The sequence below is a fragment of the Vulpes vulpes genome, chromosome 2 (genome assembly GCF_048418805.1).
Source record: "Vulpes vulpes isolate BD-2025 chromosome 2, VulVul3, whole genome shotgun sequence".
Classification (NCBI taxonomy): Eukaryota; Metazoa; Chordata; class Mammalia; order Carnivora; family Canidae; genus Vulpes; species Vulpes vulpes.
Genome location: NC_132781.1, coordinates 59,917,061 through 59,928,574, shown reverse-complemented (window position 1 = coordinate 59,928,574; position 11,514 = coordinate 59,917,061). Strand labels below are relative to the sequence as shown.

The 11,514-nt window shown below is 40.4% G+C and overlaps 1 protein-coding gene across 1 annotated transcript; it reads left to right on the top strand.

Annotated features, from left to right (window-relative positions):
* The first annotated feature begins 10,102 nt into the window (after window positions 1–10,102).
* Window positions 10,103–11,029, top strand: LOC112927806 (olfactory receptor 1L6-like). Its single transcript, XM_026009215.1, has one exon. The coding sequence runs from the start codon at window positions 10,103–10,105 to the stop codon at window positions 11,027–11,029; it is 927 nt and encodes a 308-aa protein (XP_025865000.1).
* Window positions 11,030–11,514: the final 485 nt, after the last annotated feature.

Genomic DNA, 11,514 nt, shown 5'->3' with positions numbered 1-11,514 from the left:
ACCAACCTCAATCTCCTTCAGAATCACAATGACAACAAACCACTAATTATGTGAGATTCAAAGAAACTTATCACCCTGGCATGCAGAGATTCCTCAGTCTCTACTGTTTTCCCCAAGGCTTCCTTCTTAATGAGCTCCCCAGAGGCAGTGGATGGAAAGACATCTCCTTGGGATGACTACCATGAAAGGCAATCATCTCCTTCCAGGTATTCACCCTTCCTAATCATTATTGAGTAAATTGGCAGAGACTAGTGATGGTAACTGGGGAGGGGAGAAAGCCTTGCGTTCCAGATGCCTGAGGCTACAATGAAAGATCAGTTCTCTAAAGGAAGAGATGTCTGAGATGACAATTACACACACAACATTCAGGGTATAGTGAGTCCTGTCAGCTATCACACCAAGCCAGGATCTTTTCCTTCCTCGTTTGATATGAAAGCTCTATCTCCCCAGCCTGCATGTCCCTATTAATCACCAAGACCAGTGAGGCTGAGGAGAAGATTCCTGGACTCTTGAAGGTCAGAGGTCTTGAAGCTGACCCTGGAGGTCACCAGCCCTTTTCTGAGTAAGTAGCTATCTTCCACCCCATTGCTATGCCCAAGTCCTACAAATTCTAAAGCATAAGAAACTTAGAAATCATGTTGTATGACATCCTACAACTTTTTATAAGAACAAAATCTGAGGCTCAGCATAGCTGAAACCACAAATCAAGTCCTATACCTAAGCTTCCAGTGCCATGGTCTCCACATTCCTCTGTTTCTTCTTCTCCATTTATATAACACAGGAAGGATTTCTTTCTGGTGGGTAAGACCCTAAGGAAAGAAGTTCTGCCCTTGGAGTGAAACAGATGCAGCTGCCCTGATGCTGTCAGGGAAACCCAGCCTGGCCCGTTGTTGTACCCAAAGCCAGGCCTGCTGAGGAAGGCTCAAGATTCTATGGCTTCACTCTAACCTCTGAACATCTTCAGAACAGCATGGGCCATGAGCTGACCCATGGAGAATGGTAAGGGGAGACCATTGTATTGGGTAAATCACTTGCTCTCTGGGCATCAAGTTTTCCCTATATAAAATGAGTATGTTGTTTTCAACTACAGTTGCAGTAATTCAGTCATAAAACAGGCTGATAGCAGAATTGCTCTGATTAGAGAAAGAGACCCAGAATACCTCCCATTGAGCCTTCCCCTCAGCTTCCCGACCCCTCTTGGGGCGGCCCCTGAGTCTCCAGGGAAGCAGTTTGGAAACTTACAAAATGAATAAATTCTAAGATCACTTCCATCTTCAACAACCCAGAATTTTACAAATGTCCTCCAGGGAGTTATATTATAAGAGGAAATAGTTGACCACCGCACAGAGAGCTTTAGCCATGCCAGCCAAAAACTTTAAAAGGTGACTGTAGACGATAGAATGACTTAATATCAAGTCCTATTGGCTACAGACTGGAAAGAACTGGGGGAATTTCACCCAGAGAAGAAACCTGGGGACATGGTCATCATTTTCGAACATCAGAAGTGCTATTCTCAGGTGGTGCAAGATTTGTGAAAATTGCCAAGTGACAATTGGTGAAAAATTTGTCAAGTGAATTATAAATCAATCCATTGGTGAAAATTTGTCAAGTGAATTATAAATCAATCCATTTATCCATAAAAGAAAAGCATACCTAAAATCATTAACAAAGAGAAAAGTCAACTAACAGGATGCTGGCACTGCCAGGCTTAGTAGAATGCCTGGCCCTTGCATTTCAATCCAAGATGTATGGACTTATCCAGCTTTGACTGCAAAGGGATAAGAGGCACAATTTAGAAGACAGCATTTACTGGCAGTTATAGTGAGATGACCTGGCATCTGTGTTCCTGATGGGTTCACACTCTGACAAGTAGAAAGGAAGAGAAATCCCTGAGTTTTTCTAAGCACTTGATATTCTTTTACTTATTCATTGACTTCAGAAGCAAAGGGTTGGGTTAACTGCATATCCCAGTTCATGGCATATTGCCAACACTGGGTCCCTTTTTCTTTTATTTGCTTCCTCACTCAGTCATGAACATTTATACCCACTCCCCACTGCTGCCCATTTCCATTCTAATATGCTTAGTGTTCAAACTTGTGTACAGATATCCTTGTTATTTCACTGCATTTCTAAATTATTCTTGAGGTGTACAATGTGATATATTGATACATGTATACGTCATGAAATGATGACCATTTCTATTGCATTTTTAATTTATATAAAATATCTCGTTATAGATGTCATTTGTTTTCACTCAGATTATGTTTTTAAAATCTATATTTCTGGCTATGAGTAATTCTAGTAAGTTGTTTCTAGACAGTAGCACTGTACCCATGGTGTGCTCCTATCACATTTACCAGCCTAATAATGGACATCCAGGTTGCTGCAAATTCCCGTCACTGCAATTGACGCTGCAGACACATGCTCATCCATAAGCTTTTATTTGCCTATGTACCAATCTCTCTGGGAAATCCGTCTAACAGCAGGATTGTAGGGTCATAGGATATTCATTAACTTGACTAAATTATGCCAGTTTGTTCTTTGAGCATTGTTTGACAAGTTTATTGTTTTACATTCCAACCAGCAGTGCCCAGGGATCCCTCCATTGTCACATCCCTTTGGAAGAGTTGTCTTTATTCTCCTTTCTAATGTTTGCCAGGCTAACAAATGTAAAATGAAATCTTATTTTTTATTTTATCATTTCTCTGATAACCAACAGATTTGAGCATTCTGTTGTTTTGTTTTTTTTTTTAAGATTTTATTTCTTCATGAAAGACACACATACAGAGAGGCAGAGACAGAGGCAGAGGGAGAAATAGGCTCCACACAGGGAGCCTGAGGGGGACTTGATCCTGGGACTCCAGTATCACACCCTGAGCCAAAGGCAGATGCTCAGCCACCAAGCCACCCAGGCAACCCTTGAGCATTTCTTCATAGGCTTAACAGCCTTTTGTCTTCCTTGCTCATTTTTCTATTGGGATTCATATTTTTTTCTTTCTGATGTAAAAATGATCATTGCATATCCCACCTATTACTACCTCACCTGTTATATATTGCAAATATCACCTCTCAGCTTTTCATATGTCTAATAGCTTTATTCATAATTATGCTATAATCAATTTATTTTGCCTTTTTTAAGGTTAAGTGTCCTATTTAAGTTCTTTCCCTGCTAGCTCATAGATATTCCCCTACAGTTTTTTCTATTAACTTTATAGATTCATGTGTTACCACAGATAAGACCATATCCATCTGAGTTCACCTTTATACATGATACTAGATAGCAATTTTTTTTATATAATCTTCAAGATAATGAGCCAATTTTTCCAATACTTCCAAACACTCTATCCTTTCTTCCACTGGTCTTCGGTACCACCATTTTCCTGCATTAAGTTATATAAATGTAGGTTTTTCTCTGAGCTGCCTAGTTCAGGCATGAGCAATGAGCAATGGTTCTTGCACAAAACCACACTGTTTTTATTATTATGAATGTTTGTTATTCTTAATCTCTACAAAGAAAATACCCTCTTTTCACTCTATTTTCAAGTCTGACTTAGCTATTTCCAGATCTTTATTGTTATATGTAAATTTGAGACTACATTTATCTATGACTTCAAAAAATTCAACACATATTTTTATTGAGATTGAAATAAATTTACTGATCAATGTGGGAAATAACATCTTTATATTATTATTCATTCCACCCAAGAAGATGGATTTCTCTTCATTCATTCTAATCATCTATATCCCTGTATTGGACTTTGCTCCCACATGGTAACTTTGTGTATTCTTAGATAAATTAATTCCTAGAGCCTTAGAGTTTGTGTTTCAACAGTGAATAACATCTATTTATTACTGCATATTCTGATTGGTTACATCTAGTCTATTCTATTGGTTATTTATATTCCATTCCAGGAAAAGTACCATTGATTTTTTAAGTTGATCATGTATCCAGCTACTCTGCTGAACTCACTTACTGGTTCTAATAGCTTGTCAATTGATTCTATTCCTTTTACCAAGATGATCCTACTTCCTTAAATAATAGAAGTTTATATTTTTTACTTCCATTCCTTCACCACCTTTTTCTTTTCTTACAGTGTTAGGCAGAATTTCCAATACTATGTTTAATATTTGTGGTGATAACGAATGTCTTAATCTTGCTTCTCACACTGAAAGGAATGCATCTGGGATCCCTGGGTGGCGCAGCGGTTTGGCGCCTGCCTTTGGCCCAGGGCGCGATCCTGGAGACCCGGGATCGAATCCCACGTCGGGCTCCCGGTGCATGGAGCCTGCTTCTCCCTCTGCCTGTGTCTCTGCCTCTCTCTCTCACTGTGTGCCTATCATAAATAAATAAATTAATTAAAAAAAAAACAAAAAACCTTTAAAAAAATAAAAATAAAAGGAATGCATCTAAGATTTATCCATTTAATGTAGGGTTTGGGTATAGATAGCTTTTACCAAATTTAGAATGTCCCCTGTTCCTAGTTTTCTAACAGATATCATGGTAGACAGATGTTGAACTTTGCAAAATGATTGCTCTGTTTCAATGAAGATCATCATGTAATATTATTCTCCTTTCTTTTATAAAGTGGAGAAGGATATTGATGGAGTTTTGTGAAATCTGCATTACTGGGACAAATCCCACTTGTTCATGATGTAATATTTTTAGCGCTATATTGGCTTCATTTAACTATTGCTTTATTTAAGATTTTACATCTATGTACATAAACAAAATGGACTCATAATTTTCTTTTCTTCTCTTATTTTTATTCTGGCTATGGACTCAATGTTACACTAATCTTGTAAAATGTACTGGAAGGTCATCCCTTTCCCTCTGTTTACTAGTTTCTGGAACAATTTGCATAAAATAGAATTACCTACTTTTTGAAAGTTTGGTAGAATTTAACTTAAAGCCATCTGAGCCAGAGATTTTTTGAAAGGAAAGGTTTCTGACTACCATTTATAATTTTTAATAATTGATTGGTCTACTCAAATAATTCTTGTACATTTAGTGTGTTTCTAGAAGAAGGTATCCATTTCATTTAAATTTTTTATAACATTTTCAGTTTCATAAGACTTATTTTATCTCTAATGCCTGAAATAATTTCTCCTTTCTTGATGATTTTTTTATGCGTTCTTTTTTTTTTTTTTTGTATGATTAGTCTTGTCAAGGGGTCTATTTCATTGATATCTCTCTTTAGGATTTTTATTTATTTATTCATGACAGACACACAGAGAGAGGCAGAGACATAGAGGAAGAAGCAGGCTCCCTGCAGGAGGCCCGATGAGGGACTTGATCCCTGGACCCAGGATCACGCTCTGAGCCAAAGGTAGACGCTCAACCACTGAGCCACACAGGCATCCCTCATTGATGTTTCATAGGAATTCTCTGTTAGTTTCCTAGGGCTGCTATAACAAATCACCACAAACTTGGTGGCTTTAAACAACAGAAATTTATTCCTTCACAGTTCTGAAAGCCAGAAGTCCAAACCTTAAAAAGATTATCCTGAATTATCCCAATGAGCCCAGTGCAATCATGGGGCTCTTAAATGTAGAAGAAGGAGGCAAAAGAGAACAGAGGTGTGGCAACATAAGAAGGACTCACCTATTATTGCTGGCATTGAAGACAGAGGGAGGGAGCCACTCACCAAGGAATGTGCAGTTTCTAGAATCTGGAAAAGGCAAGGAACTGGATTATTCTGTGGAGTCTCCAGAATGAAACACAGCCTTGTCAACATCTTGATTTTTCAGCCTTCTAACTACAGAACTGTGAAATAAAATTTTGCGTTGTTTTAAGCTACTAAGTTAATGGTAATTTGTTATAGCAGCCATAGAAAAGTAATACACACTCCAAAAAGAATTATCCTAAAGAACAGAAAATCCTCTCTTCCCAAGAAAAGCCAATTTGTCCTAGGTCTGCACCCTGTCACTCTATTGTCCCCTCCAACTTAGCACTTATATTCCTCCCAGTGGCCACTCCAGTCCCCTCCCCCAAATAGACTACACTGGCTTACCAACCCCGTTACCCTCTGCCTGGCTTCCTCTAGATTATACCTACTATTCTTTAGCCATACACAATTAGGTACAGTATACTAATATCATTAGTAGTATAAGCAACATTTACATAGAATATTGTAGATCTCAAACACTCTGCAGACATGTTGTCTTATTTGAACTTAACAATAAACTTCAGGAGGTGACATTTTGTTTTCCCCGTTTCCAAGGAGAAATAGCCAATATCTGAACCAGAATTAATTTCCAAATCATGAATTTTTTCCATCAACTCTCCTAATTTTAGGATTCGAGTCTTTCAGTTTCAGTTTTACATAAAACCCACAGTCTTACAAGGGGTGTTCAGGGATGACATTTCTGGTTCAATCTGTTGGCCCATATTTTTTACACAACTACTATGAGTCAGGTGGAAAACACTGGGGGGCAAAACAGACTTGGGCCCTGTCCTTGGTAGCACTTCCAACATGGACCTATCCAGATGCTGTCCATGCTTAGTGGCCCCTTGCCTAGTGGAAGAATCCAGGTCAGGCTGTCTGAATACCAAGTATCTCAGAGAAGGGAACACTTCAGAAAACAATGCTGCAGTATGCATGCACTTGTTCAGATGTTAAAAGAGAAACAAAAGTCCCGAGTCTTCCAAAGCAGGGCCACCAATTTCATTCAAGATCACTAAGCATTTAAAACATACCATTAGGGCAGCCCGGGTGGCTCAGCAGTTTGGCGCTACCTTCGGTCCAGGGCGTGGTCCAGAGACCCGGGATTGGGTCCCACATTGGGCTCCCTGCATGGAGCCTGCTTCTCCCACTGCCTGTGTCTCTGCCTCTCTGTGTGTGTGTGTCTCTCTTGAGTAAATAAATAAAAATCTTTAAAAAAAAAAAGATTAACTCAAAATGGATGAAAGATCTAAATATGAGACAAGATTCCATCAAAATCCTAGAGGAGAACACAAAACACTTTTTGAACTTGGCCACAGTAACTTCTTGCAAGATACATCCACGAAGGCAAAAGAAGCAAAAGCAAAAATGAACTATTGAGACTTCATCAAGATAAGAAGCTTTTGCACAGCAAAGGATCCAGTCAACAAAACTAAAAGACAACCTACAGAATGGGAGAAGAGATTTGCAAATGATGTATCAGATAAAGGGCTAGTTCCCAAGATCTATAAAGAACTTCTTAAACTCAACACCAAAGAAACAAACAATCCCATCATGAAATGGGCAAAAGACATGAACAGAAATCTCACAGAGGAAATGCACATAAGAAAATGCTCCACATCACTTGGCATCAGGGAAATACAAATCAAAACCACAATGAGATACCACCTCACACCAGTGAGAACATTAACAAGGCAGGAAACCACGAATGTTGGAGAGGATGCGGAGAAAAGGGAGCCCTCTGACACTGTTGGTGGGAATGTGAACTGGTGCAGCCACTCTGGAAAACTGTGTGGAAATTCCTCAAAGAGTTAAAAATAGACCTGCCCTACGACCCAGCAATTGCACTGCTGGGGATTTACCCCAAAGATTCAGATGCAATGAAACGCCAGGATACCTGCACCCCGATGTTTCTAGCAGCAATGTCCACAATAGCCAAACTGTGGAAGGAGCCTCGGTGTCCATCGAAAGATGAATGGATAAAGAAGATGTGGTCAATGGAATATTACTCAGCCATTAGAAACGACAAATACCCACCATTTGCTTCAACGTGGATGGAACTGGAGGGTATTATGCTGAATGAAATAAGTCAATCAGAGAAGGACAAACAGTGTATGTTCTCATTCATTTGGGGAATATAAATAATAGTGAAAGGGACTATAAGGGAAGGGAGAAGAAATGTGTGGGAAATATCAGAAAGGGACACAGAACATGAGAGACCCCTAACTCTGGGAAATGAACTAGGGGTGGTGGAAGGGGAGGTGGGCGGGGGGGTGGGGGTGACTGGGTGACGGGCACTGAGGTAGGCACTTGACGGGATGAGCACTGGGTGTTATTCTGTATGTTGGTAAATTGAACACCAATAAAAAATTAATTTATTAAAAAAAAAAGAAACGACAAATACCCACCATTTGCTTCAACGTGGATGGAACTGGAGGGTATTATGCTGAGTGAAATAAGTCAATCGGAGAAGGACAAACGTTTTATGGTCTCATTCATTTGGGGAATATAAAAAATAGTGAAAGGGAATAAAGGGGAAAGGAGAAAAAAAGTGGGAAATATCAGAAAGGGACACAGAACATGAGAGACTCCTAACTCTGGGAAACGAACTAGGGGTGGTGGAAGGGGAGGTGGGCGGGGGGTGGGGGTGACTGGGTGACGGGCACTGAGGTAGGCACTTGACGGGATGAGCACTGGGTGTTATTCTATATGTTGGCAAATTGAACACCAATAAAAGATAAAAAAAAATATCAGAAAGATGATGAGGACACAAAGGAGTACAGGATGTGGACTTCTCCAATTTCAAAGTGCATCCCTAACTCTACCCCTCCTTTACCTAGGATTATTCTTTCCACTACTTAAAGTCTCTCATTTCTGCTGTTTTCTCTGAAGCCAAACCTATCCTCAGGCAGGGGGACATATGGAGTGTATGTTCTGTGACTCAGCATCTCATTATCAACCGCGGTGGTTGCTGGCTGATTCTAATTCTATGTCCAAATGGTTTCTCAACTTTCCCACTTCAAGTGAGTCCCTACTTTGGTATATAGATGACTAGTACTTCAGTTTCTGCCAGGCTGGAGCCTTGGCTTATTATCCTTGGCTTTTGCCTTTTGGGTGAACTAAGAACCCTTTCCTGAACATCAGCACAGTGTGTTTTGCGAGAATACTGCATCTTACCACATTTCCATTGCCCATATTACCACCCCTTAGATTCTTCTTGCCTATAAGAGCACTTATCATTTAGTTCCTCTGTGTCTTCCTTGATGCTACCCACCTCCCTTAACTACTAAGCTCAATGTTAGGTAACTAACACTTCCTCTATTAGAGACAGTTCTCTAACTTCTCACTCACCCTTGACAGTTCCACACCTTGTCAAGGTGGAATTTGACATGTTCCAACCACTCCTAGTCTGACATTCTCACCCATAATTAAATTCTCAAATACATTCCAAAAATACTTTTTTCCAAGAAACGTGGAATCCAAGAATACAATCTCTATAGCATTTATGTGACCTTTATAGGGAGAACTTAGGTTACCCTACCTTCCTTACACAGAGGGAGCAAAAGGTGAGAAATCCCAACCAGTGGCACCAGGTGGAAGCAGCTAGAGACTAGCAGGCTCAGAAACTGGGGCCAAGAGCACCTGGGTGGCTCAGTCAGTTAAGTATCCGACTCTTGATTTTGGCTCAGGTCATAATCTCAGGGTTGTGAAATCGAGCCTTGTGTCTCTCTCTCCCTCTCCTTCTCCCTCTGCTCTCACCCTCTTCCTTTCCTTCTCAAAACAAAACAAAACAAAACAAAACAACAAAAAAACACCAAAAAACCTGAGGTCAGACAGAGCAAAAAGATACATCTTAGGTACAACTTAGAAAATGAAGCAAAATGATTACTCTATGAACATTTTTTCAAAGATCTTTATCACATTATCATCAGAATAGCTAATATGGGTGTAACAAGTTTTATCTTTTGGATAAAAAAACAAGATATGAAGTACCTTTGGCAGCCCAGGTGGCTCAGTGGCTTAGCACTGCCTTTGCCTCACAGCGTGATCCTGGGGACCCAGAATCAAGTCCCACATCAGGCTCCCTGCATCAAGCCTGCTTCTCTCTCTGCCTGTGTCTGCGCGCCTCTGTGTGTGTGTGTGTGTGTGTGTGTGTGTGTGTGTGTCTCATGAATAAATAAAATCTTTTTTAAAAAAGATATGGAGAACTTTGTTGAAGTTCACAAAATTAGTCAAATGCAAAGTTGTAATTAAAATCAAGGTAGCCAATACCAATTCTATGAAGTTATATCATAAAATATATGGTGAGCCACATGATGACTCCCCTTCTGCCGGGCACAAGCTGGAATGAATTATAAGATATCTCCTCTACCAGGTTGAAGATTTCAAGTCAGGACACACATCTAACATTCCTTCGTATTTTTACTTACAGGAAATCAATGCTGAGGGAAAACCAGAGCCATATGCCTGAATTCCTCCTTCTGGGACTGACCAGTGACCCCAAACAGCAGGGGTGGCTCTTTGCCAGCTTCCTAGCCATGTATCTGGTCAATGTGACTGGTAACTCAGTCATCATTGCAGCTATCCGGAGGGATGCCCGCCTCCACACCCCCATGTACTTCTTGCTTTCCAGTCTGTCCCTGGTGGACATCTGCTTTACAAGTGCCATTGTGCCAAGGATGCTGGCAAACATGCTGAGCAAAAGCAAGGTCCCCTTTGCCCAATGCCTCACACAGATGTATTTCTTTGTGGCCTTTGGGATCACTGACAGCTTCCTCCTGGCTGTCATGGCTGTTGACCGCTACATGGCCATCTGCAACCCGCTGCATTACAGCATGACCATGAGCCCCAGGCGTTATCTCCTGCTGGTGATGGTGTCCTGGGTGCTGTCCCATCTCCACTCACTCACCTACACAATTCTCATGGCCTGCCTCTCCTTCTGTGGGCCCAATGTCATCCATCACTTCTTCTGTGATGTCCAGCCACTGCTGACACTCTCCTGCTCTGACACCTCTATCAATGAGCTTTTGGCTTTCACAGAAGGCTCCTTTGTGATCATGAGTCCCTTCATCTTGATCATTGTCTCTTATATTTTTATCACCCGTGCTGTTCTGAGGGTCCGTTCTGAAAGAGGCAGGTACAAGGTCTTCTCCACCTGTCAGTCCTACCTCATAGTTGTGGTACTATTCTATGGGACCATAATATTTGTGTACATTCGCCCCTCATCCACCTACTCAGTGACAAAGGACCGTGTGGTCACTGTCATCTATACAGTAGTTACCCCCATGCTGAACCCTTTTATCTATAGTCTTAGGAACAAGGACATGAAGCAGGCCTTGAAAAAGCTCGTCAGAAGGGTAGAATAGCAAATTTCATATATGGTTATTCTTAGCATTCATTCATTCAAAAGAACCCATGGAATACCTGCTATGTGCCAAGAACTATACTCACTTATGAAAATATTACAAAGATATATCAACCATAGCTCTGTCTTCAAAATTAAATACAGTCCAATAAATGGATATGAGACAATTGCAATAGAAGGTTATTTTACCTTTTGGTAAAAATAAATATAATGAGACACAGACATTGATGTCTTCCTGTATCAGACACATACTTTCCTTCTTTTTCTTTTGCAGTCTCTGGTTCGTGTGTGTCACAGACATGATCAGGGTTGTATAATAAGTACGCTGACAAAAAAGCAAGAAAAACTCCGATAGTAATGTTTTTTAATCTATTGGGATATGGGTCAGCTCATACAAAGCCTCAGCAAGTCAATGTTCTCATCATATGGGTTATTCATCTTATGCACAAACTCCTTGGGTCTGGCTAGTGGATTTTCTCGTTACCT

Coding starts and splice junctions, on each gene's coding strand:
- LOC112927806 (XM_026009215.1), top strand. CDS start 10,103: ATGCTGAGGGAAAACCAGAGCCATATGCCTGAATTCCTCCTTCTGGGA.